The sequence below is a fragment of the Nematolebias whitei genome, chromosome 2, assembly GCF_014905685.2.
Source record: "Nematolebias whitei isolate Nwh7 chromosome 2, NemWhi1, whole genome shotgun sequence".
In the NCBI taxonomy this organism is placed as follows: Eukaryota; Metazoa; Chordata; class Actinopteri; order Cyprinodontiformes; family Rivulidae; genus Nematolebias; species Nematolebias whitei.
The window spans coordinates 13,178,798-13,192,120 of record NC_056499.1 but is presented as its reverse complement, the minus strand read 5'-3'; the positions used below and the strand labels follow the sequence as shown (position 1 = coordinate 13,192,120).

The 13,323-nt window shown below is 41.5% G+C and overlaps 2 protein-coding genes across 2 annotated transcripts in view; one reads left to right on the top strand and one right to left on the bottom strand.

The window, feature by feature from the left end:
- homer2 (homer scaffold protein 2) overlaps nucleotides 1-5,591 on the bottom strand; it is a 39,721-nt gene extending 34,130 nt beyond the window's left edge. The window contains exon 1 of the mRNA XM_037690324.1: nucleotides 5,171-5,591. Coding sequence (XP_037546252.1) covers nucleotides 5,171-5,175 — 5 coding nt within the window. The 5' untranslated portion in view covers nucleotides 5,176-5,591. The remainder of the gene's footprint in view (nucleotides 1-5,170) is intronic.
- A 382-nt stretch (nucleotides 5,592-5,973) lies between these two features.
- LOC119429229 (RNA guanine-N7 methyltransferase activating subunit-like) lies at nucleotides 5,974-8,077 on the top strand. The gene is made up of 3 exons (XM_037696904.1): nucleotides 5,974-6,077; nucleotides 6,249-6,422; nucleotides 7,624-8,077. Exons 2-3 carry the CDS (start codon nucleotides 6,253-6,255, stop codon nucleotides 7,805-7,807), a joined length of 354 nt encoding a protein of 117 aa, XP_037552832.1. The 5' UTR covers nucleotides 5,974-6,077; nucleotides 6,249-6,252; the 3' UTR covers nucleotides 7,808-8,077.
- The last annotated feature ends 5,246 nt before the right edge of the window (nucleotides 8,078-13,323 follow it).

Sequence of the window (13,323 nt, the reverse complement as noted above, 5' to 3'; positions counted from 1 at the left end):
ATTAAGTTGCTAATGTTGATTAGCTGTGGCAGCCATCTTGAATTAAGAAGTTTTAGACGTAAATCCAGAAATTACTGAGAGTGTTATTAAAACCAGCTCATTATTAGTTTTTGCCTCTACCCCAGATCTTAAATTTGACCCTCCTGCTGCCCTTAGGTCATTTTGACCCAAGGGCAGCAGGAGGGTCAAATGATGACAGTTTATCTTTAATTTTAAGGTAATTTTATTAACAGTTGAACAGAAAATTAAATGTGAAACTAAATATTGAATAAATACTGGGGTGTGTTTGTTTTGCCATGATTGTGAGGACCGTCTCAGAAAGTTTAGGACGGTCCTCACTCCTCCACTTGATCAGCCTCTTCACAAACGAAGCAAAGTTACAACATTTAATAAACAAAAAAAGTGTGTTTTAACCCCACGTTGATGCAAAACTACAAAACAAAGACGTTTCCTCCTCCTCAGATCTAAAAAGATCACCATTTTATTAACTTTTTTTTTTTAATTACTCTTAAACGCTTTTAGTGATAATACAAAACAAGTCGAAGTAAAAGTCAAATTTATTGGTTAGAAAAGTGAAATGGAGTCAAAACCTCAGACTTTAAATTGAAAACCTTCATATTTTACACATATTTTGTTTTTAACCAACAGCCAAAACAAATGAACCAATCAGCTCCGATCGTGAGGTCCAGGACCCGGCTCGGATCCGACGCCCCGACATTAAACTGCAGAACAGTTGAGCATGAAACCGACCCGTTACAGGAAAAAATCATTTCTTCAACGTTTTCACACTAAACCTCATCATTATTGAGTCTGACGCTGGTGGCAGGAAGAAAAAAACACGTCAGAACTTACAAAGACTGCAATCAGTGACCTTCAGAACCAGAACCCGTTTATTGGCATCGTAAAGTAGCTCATCGTGCGCCGCGAGCCAAACCCAGCAGGTTCCCTCCGCCGCACGGAGGTGAGACCAAGAGTCCGACTCGGTCTGAGGAGAATTAGGCGAGGAAGACTCCACAGAACCTCAGAACCACCGCAGATGGCCTCCTGGGCTTCAGCCATCTGGGCCAGTCTGTCAGTAAGACCTGCTTCCTGTCCTCGGAGCGGCCAAGAGAGCCTCTGCCGGGTCAGCGGGCCTAATCACCGAGCGATCAGCCTTCAGAGGAGGTTCTGTGGAGAGTCAGGAGATTATCATCTGTCCCCGTGTCGGACGCTTACTTTAAATAGCGATATGCTGACTGTATCCTGGCCTGGAAACACGGCGCTGCTGGACCGGGTCCACAAACACAAAGTGGGACCGAAAATACAGCTCTGCCAAACTGAAACCCATCCAGAACCTCCTGACTACGTCAAACAGAATCAATGTTTCTGTAGCTCTGAACCTCAGAGGAAACGGGTTCACTGGGAGGTTAGAACCCGGACGGTTCTCCCTCAGGGTTCTACAGGTTCATTTGACCATCAGAACCATCAGAACAGGAACAAAGAGTGACCAAACACTTTGAAGCAACATGTGCTCTCTTGTGGCTTGACTTGTGTATTGAGCATGTTGGGCGGTCCTACCCACTCCAGCTCGGTTCTTTTTAGAACCTACTGGACCGGACCGAGCCGAAGGTTTGACGTCAGCAGACTGCAGGATACTGATGGGTCAGATTGATTGTTCGTCTATGCGTTAACGAACACCGTGGTTCTATCGTGTCGTGGTGAGACTATGGAAAACTGGCTGGTGCAAGGCATGCTGGGAGTTCTGTTGAACCCGCAACACGCCAACGTCATAGAACCAGAAACTGACGGAATAATTCAAGAAAATTTATCGTTTTCCTCAACTTTTAACAAGTTTTACGTCCAGCTTCGACCGTTTTCTACTTGGGACATGAGACGCGCCTTATCTGTGAAGGACGTGATCACAGCTTTATCAGTCTGTAGTCAGAACCAAACATGTTGCGCCATCGGACCGCGCACGTGCAGAACCTGACCTCAGGTCAGACACAAAACTGTTTGATGCTAGATTAAAAAACTTTTACTGAAAGATAATGCACTAATCTGAAATTTGTCAGGAAGTGATTAGATTTTAGTCCAGCTTGTTTGCTGAGGAGGGTGGGAGTTTAAAAAGCTCCGGGTCAGAACAGAACCCCATCGGGTCAACGTCTCCTCTACTTCCTGTTTTTCAAGACGACACTTCCTTTCAGCTGGACGCGTTCCGGTTCCGTTCCAAAGCGAAAACGTCCATGTTGGACTTTTATGAACTTTGCTCGGCCTTTAAGAATCTGAGCTCGTGACAAACGAGCGTCAGGAACGAAGCGCTCCTTCAAGATGGCCGCCACGGCTATTAAACCTAAACACAACTCAGCTCATTTATTCAAACCGAGCTAAAGTTTGACGTGGTAGTAGCTGAGAGTCAACCAGACACAAACTCTGAGTGCAATTGATGGCAGATTTGGTTTGAGTGTCAATAATTATTGGAACCAACTGTGTCTGTTAGCAAAATATCTTGCGATCAATGGACGGATTTTATTGAAACTTTCAGGAAGTGATCATCGGAGGTTCCCATTCAGAGGCAATATCATTCAAGATGGCCGCCACAGCCAGCTGACCTACAGCAGCTGTACGTGAACCAGTCTGACAGATATTCAGCTAAAGTTTGATGTGGCGGAACAGGATCTGGTCAGTGAAGGAGCTCCTGGTTTACTGGTCCATCTTTGGCCCAGCCTGTCCCCCACCTGTGGTCGTGAGGTCCGGACCATGACTGAAAGAACCAGAACCTGGATCCAAGCATCTGAAATCAGAGGTGAGCTCAGAGCAGAGCTGCTGCTCCTCATCGAAAGGAGTCAGCTGAGGTGGGGGATATCTGGACAGAGACCCCGGGGCAGAACCAGAACTCTTTGGACGGATTATAAATCCTCTCTGGTCTGGGAACACCTCAGGATCCACCAAATGGAGCAGACGAGGACGTCCAGTGGAACGGGTCAGTCTGTTCTGCTCACAACACAGAAAAGTTTGGAGGTTTGAAACTCCAGGTCGGAGTTTTCAGCCCTCAAAACTTTATTTTTGGACTGATGAAGTTCTTTGGATTATTTTTGGGACTGATGGAGTCCTTTGGATGAAAGACGAAACGTTTCAACACAGAGAAACCGCCCAGAGAACCTGACTTTTAACTTTGTTGGATTTTTTTAACCTGGATTACTGAGCATGAACTTTTATGTTTATTTTGGGAGTTCTGGTGACAGAACAACAGCCCACAGCTGATCTGAGAACACAACCATTAGTTGTGTGTCTAAACGAATCCTGAGATCCTGAGCAGAACCAGCTGGAGGAGCTGAGGGTCTCCTCCTTCCAGAACAGTTCCAGCTGTCACACAACACGACCGGTCGTCTCCGACTGAAGCCACAGAGCTGGAAAAATTAAATTAAAAAACTTGTTTCTGTTCCTCCGTCAGTAGGTGTGACCTCCTGTCTTGGCCCGTCTGCCTGCTGTTGCAGGTCCACTGGACCAGTTCCACGACAACTCCTTTGAAACCGGTTCACTGACTCCGTCAGACTCAGGAGGGGAAGAAAACCAGTTTCACACACACTTGAAAATAAGATGTAAACAACGAGCACCGATGACCACATCACTGAAAGAACAGAGTTTGTTCCTATGAATTACTCAGAACGAGTATTGAAGAGAAAGTGGCTGAAGTGTTTTAGAACGGAGCGTGTGTGTAAATAAAATAAACCGAGTGTTTCTGTGGAGGGAGCTGCTGATTGCATAACTGTGTGACACAAGCACACACCATCTCTCCTTATTAGTAGGCAGAGCGTTGAATCTGACACCTCCATCCAACCTCAGAGCTGCGTTTGCACAGAAAAACTCAGATCATCTCATAAATACAGGTAAAGTCATAATCAAAACAAAAATATTTTTTCAGGAATTAAAATGAAAAGTCAGGAAAAACAGTTCTGCAAGAACGACACTGAAGTTAGCTTTCGATTTGATAACACAGTAAAGGGTCATTCCACTGAATTTTTCACCTTCTGGACATTTTTGATCAGCTCCATTATTTATTTATTTATTTTTGTTTTATTTCGCCACAGCGAACCAACTCGCATGAAGACTTGACAATTGTTTTTACATCGAATGTCCTTTCTGACAACCACAGACCACCGAGCTACCACAGCCCTCTGTGTGGAGCAGGGAGCTGCAGGGCACCCCGGGGAGCAGATGGTGGCGGTTAAGGGCCTTGCTCAAGGGCCCAGAGTGGGGCAAATGAGGGTGGAAGCAGGTGAGGGTGCTTCACCTTTCCCACCCACATTTTGATGTTGTCAGTTTGGGGAGTCAAACCAGCAGCCTTCTGATCACAGGTCCACCTTCTCAAACCTCTGCACCACCACTCCCATTTTGATCAACTCCAGTTCAAAAACTTCAACCATGAGACTCTTCAAACCTGGAGTAAATTATTAAATAAAAGTAGAATTCTTGAAACTTGGTTTGTGAATTGTGACCACTTTATTACATTTGTTAAAGTTTAAAAATTACATTCTCGTGGGTTTGTTGGTTTGTTTGTTTGTTTGTTTGTTTGTTTGCATTTGAACCACTTAACCCAAAAAATGAAGAAGCAGGTAAAAGTGGGTGGGTGGATTGAACTGGTTTAGTAAAATAATAATAATAATAATAATAATAATAATAATAATAACAATAATAATAATAATAATAATAATAAAAACCTACATAACCAAGAGATTTCAAAATGGGCTTCAAAAATTTTCTTCTAGTTTTTAATTAATCTGATCCAGGTTTGAACAGTCCAGATGTTGTAAAGACAGCTGTATGTCACATGAGTAAACTGGACCAGTTATGTATTCCAGGTGCAAAAATAAATACTTGTAAACTTCCACAAATACAATTCAGTAAAACAACAATTTTTAAAAATCTGTTTTGACCTTAAAAATATGTAATCCTGGTTCAAACAGTCTAAATATACTATTCCTGAGCAGGTGCTGATAAAAAGAATATTCCTTTACGGAATTGTTAAATCAGAAGCGAACATCAGCGTCCTCGGTATTTTAATCTCAGTCCAAGAGTCTTCCACGCGCACAGACACGCGCTTATGATCTGTGATAATTAGTTAAATATATCCCGACATTTCCAGGAGAAATAAACAGATCGTGTTTCTGCCAACAAACATTTTTTTACTCACCCCATTGCCGCGGACGTCAGGTACAACTCCTTTAAATAATCTGTATTTACTGCTGCGGCGGATTATAATTTATCTGTTAAAGTCCTCAGGCGGTTAGTGGTCCGCGGAGTTCATAACCCCCTTTGCCAGGTCCGAGCCAGTCCTCCCGCTGCTGAGAGACAAGTGAAATGTGAGAGCGCTTCGTAAAACTCGAGTCACCGGGTTGTCATGCTCGCTCCCGCAGAACCCCGTTCAATTCAGGAAGTTTTCTCCCTCCTCTCGTTTGTTTTTCCTGTTCTCGCGCATGTGCTTTTAAATCACACTTCGGAGCGTTTTGTCCTCGGTGTCCTACAGCATTCGGCGCAAATGAATTAAGATTGCATTCCCCTGCTTCGTCGCTGAGCGGAGTTTGTTGCTGCCTCTCCGGCGGGATCGTGTTTCGTGTGACGGACGGCGGCAGCGACGCGGAGCGGCTTCACCTGCTCCTTCCACCCACTCCGTCAGAAGAAACGTGCGGTTTCTGCGGCTCCCTCTGCGGTTTCCACCTCAAACCGCACAACGTTCGAGCCAGAGCCAAATTAACAAAACAACCGACGATGATATTTTCCCAAACAAAAGTTCACTTACATGTTTTAAGTGGCTGCGTTGACTTTCAGGAGTTTACCTCAAATTAAGCCGAACCGTATGGGCCCATAAAACCGCTGCCACCATTAACCACAAACCAGCATATTTGACTCTGAATGCGTCTCTTTAACTCAGCTTTATTTAATGGTTCATATAAGCATGTTTTAAATAACAAACATTAATCACAGGCAGGTGCGCGCGCCTCCGGAACTTTTAATTATGTCCTTGTGTTTCCGGGGGGAAACATTTTAGAGACGTTCTGGAGCGTTGTAGCTGAAACGGACAACTTTCTCCTCGTTTAAAGGTTTGTTCATAAATGTAGTGATGAAAATGCGTTTATGATATTTGTTTGTTTAATTTCAGGAAGTGTTTTATGTGCTGTGAGCGGGGAAACTCGCTGTAAACAAGCGGAAATGTGTTTTAATGGTTAGCAGCGGCAGCTAGAAGCAGCTTCCTGACGTTTCTTCTCTTACAGAATCATGGCCGAGACGTCTGAAAACATGAAGAGCTACGAGGATCTGTTTGCTCACAGGTTTTCCTCGGAGGATAAGGAGTACCAGCAGTACCTGAGCCGACCTGCTGACCCCCCACCCGTCGTGGAGGACTGGGAGGGCCGGGCAGGAGGGAACCAGAGAGGCAGGGATAACCGGTAACCAGCTTTTCTGATCTGATTATTCAGTTTAATAAGTAGTATTGAGTGAGTTAACATAATGATCAAAACGTCAGCAAAGAAAGGTAAAAAAATAAAACTTAAACCACAACGATCAGTGCTTTAAATCCAACAGAGTCTCAAAATGAACTCAAAACACTGTAGCTACCTGAAAATCAACTTTGGCAAGAAGCTTGAAAAGACACACAAAGAACTATAATCTATACAACATTCAACCATGGTTTTATATTTAATTATGGCTCTTTTCCGAGATAAAAATAAATAAAATATGCAAGGGTTCTAAAAAGTCTTAAATTCAACCTTTTCCTTAGACAGGTTAGGCCCATTGAGCCTGGGGGACTCATTTACAAGAGAGACCTGATTTATATGTTTATATGAAATATGTTCAGATTTTTCATTTGTCTTAAACTGTTCTGTTTATTCTGTGCTTCTAACGTTTTGAATTGTGCTGTCAGGTTTCTTTTGTACTGGGTGTCTGTGGTTCTGAGGGTTTCAGGTGTTTTTATGCTGGAACAAAACTAAAACTCCCATCATGCATCAGTCCTGTCAGGACACTGGGTGCTGCTGAAACTGGGTTTGTTGTTTTAAGAATCGGATTGAATTTAAATGAAAGGCAAAAATTTGTTGCTTTGTGATAAATTCTTACAATTTTTTTTTATTTATTTACGTAAGTGGTTAAATTTGATTCGTAATCCCAAAGATGTCTTTAAAAAGTTTTAATTGTGACTTGCAGAAAGCACAAAACTTTTGATTTTAGCACTAATGTTCTGGGAAAAACATTCAAAGAAAATATTTTGGTCATCTTTGTTTTTTAACGGATAAACTTACCTGGATGGACGAATATCTCCACTAAGATCATCTTTTGCGTGTCCATTAGGGAAATCCTGTAAAATCACACACTTAAAGCTCCGATCCTCAGTTTCCTTGTTCTCTGCCAACATTTGTGCATTCTAGCTGAGGAAAAAACAGACGGATGAAGAACCCAAATTGGACATGAGAACAGGGGTTAACACAAAAACTGGATTATTTGACTCCAAACGGACCTTCACAATCGGTACTGCTGTATCACCCACTGCCCTACATGCCATAGTTTTAAACTAAAGTCATCTTGCATTGAAAAATGAAGGAATTTGTTTGTTTGTGTCTTCATTTTAACCATTTAATTTGTTTCTCCATACAGGTACCAAGACCGTCGCAGACCTCGGGGCCGTGGGTGGGGAGAAGAGCGTAGCTGGAGAGGGGGCCACCAGGGCCAGCAGCACTGGTCCGACCGAGACAGGCGCTGGGGTCATGGAAGTGGGTATCAGTCCGGACCTCCAGGATACAACTCCCACCACCAGAGGCCACATTATGACCGTTATTAAGCTCCAAAGCTGCATCCATTGGTCCTGATTCTGATTCTTGCCTCCTCATGAGTGATGAGCTCAGCTTTTAGAGATAAATGTCTCATCAGGAATTATTTATTGTAGCCTGGAATCATATTTTCAAAGCTGGAGCTGTCAGCTGGACAATTTGCTTTCTGTTTGTAAAATGTCACAGATATTTTCAGGAGATCATTCTGTTGACATTAGTTCCACCGGACAGTGTTGATCTCACAGTGAATCTGAAATTAAAGGAGAAACAACTGTATTCAATAAAACAGTTCTATTTTTATCTTTAACTTTACAAGAAACCTGTATTTTTGTCTTTGATGTTTACGTTGTAATGTGTAAAGCCGTTGTTGTTTGTGAAATATTTAAAAAGATCAATTTGTTTCTTTTGCATCTAGACTGGAAGTGTTTTATCAGAAATATTAGATTGAACCTGGATTAAATTATTCCATGTAGCAAAGCTTCAGCTTTTATTACAGTTTTCACCTCAGAGATGAGAAATCAAGTTTCCTGACTTCTTCAGTGACAGCTAACCAAGAAGTTACCTTTGTGAACCCATATTTCCTGGCCTCTGTAAAAAATATTTCTTTGCCTCTGCTAACATCAGCAATTCAACCAGAGGGCTTTCAGTTCAGGAGTCCAAGACTCCCCCGTGCACGGATTCAGATCAAGCCTGGTGGGTGAGGGAAGATGTTCTCAAAGGACCAATTTTTTTGGAAAAATTCTCTTTCACTGACAATGTTTACTCAAAAAAAAAAACATAACTCACGGGAGGTGAAGATTTTTAACCGGCTTTTTACTTGCAAGGACTCATTCAGGATGGGTGACATAAATACATGGACACATTGTCACAGAGTCAGTCTGGAACAGTGTCCTCTGCTGACTTTTATAACAGCAGCTCAGCGGGCGTTCCTTGAAGCCATCTGCAGCTTATGACGCGCTTTGCACAAATATGGTTCATGGGCATCGGAGACGTCACGAGTCTGATCTCATCTGATGATGGTGATGAGATCACTCCAGTCCAAGATTTTGGGAGACTGTTGAGCTGCCTGTTCTCATGGCAGGAGTTAATGGACAATCAAAACATTCATTGACCGAAAAGTCTCTGACAGGTAACTAAAAAAATTAGTGGAAGCTAATGCTAAACCGCTAAGATGAAGTCACCCAGTCAACATCAGACGTCTTCGTCTCCTTCCAGTGGAAGCTGCGTTGATCAGTCACATCTTGTCAGAAATCAGTTTGGGTTCAATAATCCACATCCTGGACTTCTGTGTTTACAGACGAGATGTAACGACGAAACATGTTTTTGTCAGGGAGGAGAGGAAAAAACGAGTAGAAAGATGACGGCCTTTTACGTGCTCCAAAAACTAAAAACAGCAGACTCAGAACAGAGTCCAGTGAAAAACATTCTGTTGTTTACCTGTTTATTGTTGTTCTAGTACTTCTCTGTATTTTGTGCTATTTTCTGGTCTTACGTTCCACTCCCTTTAGCTAGTTTTTATTAAAGTAAGCTATTTAAATAGAAGCTAAATTTAGCTACTTTTAGCTACCATCTTGTTATTTTTAACATCTGTTTTTGAACATTTATCTTATAGCATCTGCTTTGCTACTTAGCCACTGTTTTACTAATTTTAACTTTTGTTTTTGGAATGTTTTGCTAATTTAAGCCATAGTCTGTGTTTATTCTACATTTAGCTACAATTTAGGTACAAATTTGCTAAATAGAGCTTTTGTTTTTGCTCAACCGAAGCTTCAGTTTTGTTAAATTAATCTACAGTTTTGCTACTTTAAGCTACTATTTAGCTCATTACCTTTTGTTTGCAGAACTTTTAGCTGTAGTGTTTTGCTAAATTTTGCTATTTTTTTTAACTATATCATCTGTTTTTCTTTTTTTTAAATTGATTAGCTAATTTTATATTTGGTTTACAAGTTTTTGCTTTAGCAATTGTGCTGTTTTTAGCTGCTGTATTGATAGACACTGAATGTGCTAAATGTAGTCACTATTTTGCTTATTTTTTTTAGCAATTTCCTTGATGTTTTTAGCTATTATTTTGCTACTTTATCTACCATTCTGCCACTTTTAATATTTATGTTATTTTACTAATTCCAGCTTCAGTTTGCTATTTTTGCTAACTGCTGTCAGCTTCAATTTAGCTTCTTTTAATAGCCTTTGTTCAGCTTTCTTTATAGCTTTAACAACTCTATTTCAGGTTCTTCAGCTAATTACAGCACACACAGCGTTCAGCATATATGCCCAAATTTAAAAATCTTATAGTTTATCTTTTATGGAACTCTGACAATAGTAATTTGTTAAACTTCCAACAATTAATTCTACCTGTATTAATTAACTAACCTGTGTAAATGAAGGTTGAATGAATAATTTCTTTAAGGAGTCAAACCAATTCAAGATGGCCGCTACAGCTAATTTACCAGAGCAGCATAAAAATGGCCATAAATTATTCATTTTTACCAGTAGTGTGCTAAAATTCACACTCATTATCAAGATCTGACAGAGAGAACTGATCCACATTTATTTTTAATGTTTGAAACCCTGACATTAAAGGTGGTGGGTGATATGCATTCATTCAATGAACTGGTCTCATTTTATTTAACAACTGACACAAGAACATTATAGCCTCCATCTTTGGCTGCATTTGAATAAATCTGATGATCCTCATCCGGTTTACAGGGAGAGGAAACAATGGAAAGAGCCTCGGTGAGGAGTTCGCCCCCAGTCTCGTCTGCCAGGCTGTCAGGCTTCATTTGGCCTGTTTGTGACGATGTGACGTGACAGCAGCAGCGAAGACAGAGTGCTGCGGGCCATGTCCTCAGCGATGAACCCATTCAGCACCATCATCGCTCTGCTGCAGCCCATCCAGGGCACACAACACACTCCAGCCTTTTCCCCACAACACACAAGCACACGGGCCCTGTGGCGCTCTGCGACCTACATCTGGTGTTGGAGAGCACAGGGACCGAGGCTGGACCGGTCCACCCCGCTTCCACCAGACAACACACCATGCACATAGCTTTTTTTTGTTGTAAATAAAAGCACTAATACCTCTTATGGCACAAACAGTAAGCAGGCAGTCACTTAATTAGAAGTGGGTTTAAAGCTGCTGCAGCTGGAGTTTGACAGCATCTTGTCCTCTGCTCATCCAGCTGCACACCCCGTGAGTTAATCATGCAGCTGCTCAGGTCATCCATGTAAAGGCAGAGTGGACCGAGCTGCTGAGTGCAGCTCGTTAGTCTGATTAGATCAGCTGGGGTCCAACAACACGACATGCAGATCTCTGTAGAGGGTTAAAAACACAAAGAGAGGCATCTGTTCTCATTTTCTACTCATACTCATGTTTCTGTTTATTGTAAATACCAACGATACTGCAGTTCTACTTTAATTTGTTTCACCTTAAACGAGTATATCTGAGCAAAAGTGAATAAAATGAAACTATAAACCCCTACAGGCCCAAGGGGCCCTGCAGATAAGTCTTACCTGAAGCTCTTCAGCTACTATAAAAGTTATGAGTTCAGGTATGTTGAAACTTAATTTAGTTCTGTTAGCTTAGCTCCTCAAATTCTCTGAACTGGGCTCACTGTGACAGCTGTTTACTGCAGGTAAGACACTGACTGCTTATAATCACACCACACAATCATTGTGGAAGGTAAAAAAGTTGACACTCACCTGCCACTTCATTAGGCCCACCTGTTCAGTCACTCGTAAACACAAACAGCAAATCAGCCAATCACACGGCGGCAACACTTATAAAGACGACTCGCAGAAGTCCAGACGTTCACGTAGTGGGTCGGTTGGTCCACTATGTGAGTGTCCTACTTATGGGACTGAGTTTGTTGTGGATCCTCGGACTGATGAAGTCTTTTGGATGAAAGATGAAACGTTTCAACAAAAAGAAACCGTCCAGAGAACCTGACTTAACTTTGTTGAACAATAACAGATTTTTAAGGAAATATTGATGATGACAAACAAAAACTTTGTACTGTATTTAATAAAAAAAAAAAAAAAAAAGTTAACCACAAAGAGAATTGCCAAACTGAGTTAATTGGTCTGGTTTTGAAATCGATGCGTGGCAGCCGCCTGTCACGCTTTTACGGTGTTGAAGTTCCATGTCAACCCAGCTGAGTTCTGCTCCACGTCTCTTTCGGTTCCATGATGCTAGCTTCATTTTGGAAAAGTTGGATGTAGACAGTCCCATCGGTAATTAATGAACAACAAGAGGCTGCAGAAGGACAAACTGGTCTTTGAGGACACTTTATACTTTATAGAAGCGTTTCGTGAAAGAGACGATAGTTACGCAGATGACAGTCAGGTTTATGTCCCTCTTCAAAAATCTTCCAGCAGCTCCTAAATTGTGGAACGAGCCGCCCCTCCGTCTCAGACAGGCCTCTCAATCGTCTGTTTTTTCAAAACTCTTTCTAAATGTTGCTGTTTTTATTAACTGGTTTTTATTAACTGGTGTGTTAATTGTATTTTATGTTGCGTGAGTCAAGTTTTATCGTCAGCTCTGTGCAGCACTTTGGTCTGTCGTGGTGTTTTGAAGTGCGTTACGAATAAAGTTAGACTGAACATAAAGAGACAAACAGCTCATCGTCCTGTGATTTATCATGAATGAAGTCATTAAACAAACCTGATCTATCAGAGCTCCGAGGCTGACGGGTTATTGACTGATTCTTGATGTTACACAGTAACTAATTAAAACAAACTGTATAACCTTCACCATCTGGAGGACAGGGACACAGTCTGGACACACACCTGTCATTGGATCCAAGACACCAGAACGTTCTGCAGGAATGTTTTTAATGACCTGCGGTGCCGGAGGACGTGTCACAGACGAGCCAAATGAATGAGGATAAACCCTGCTGTCCAGCTAAAGGACAGGCTGTCTTCTGAGGCTCCGTCCGTTCAGTCAGACGCCACAGCTCAATTCAGGGAAATCCACCGCCGTTTACACCAAAATGTTTTACAGTTAAAAAGCTAAAGGAAGGACAAACGTGAGCTAAAGAACGGTTTGAACATTTCAGATGTTTATAAATGAACTTGAAATAAAGAAAACAAAGAAATACACAAATCTTTTTCATTCTTTCAGAAGCTTTTTCTCTCTGTTTTAGCTGTTTGACCTGATTTTTGTCTTTTACTTTACTTTATGCTTTAGCTACTTTAACTAGTGGTTTTCTGCTTTTAGCTTCTTATAGCCTGTTGATACTTTTAGCTAGACTTTTGCTGTTACTTAGCCTTTAGCCAGTCCTTTCTTTCTTTTGATTTTTAGCTAGTTTTTTCTCCTTTTGGCTTCTAGCTAGCTTTTAACTCTTTTAGCTTCTTAGCTAGTGCTGCTACTTATAGCCTCCAGTAGCCTTTTGCTATTTATATATATATATTTGTATAAACATATATGCATATACTGTATATATATATATATATTTTTTTTTTTCACTTACCCTTTATTTATACAGGTAGTGTCATTGATCCACGAGAACTCATTTTCAAGAGAGACCTG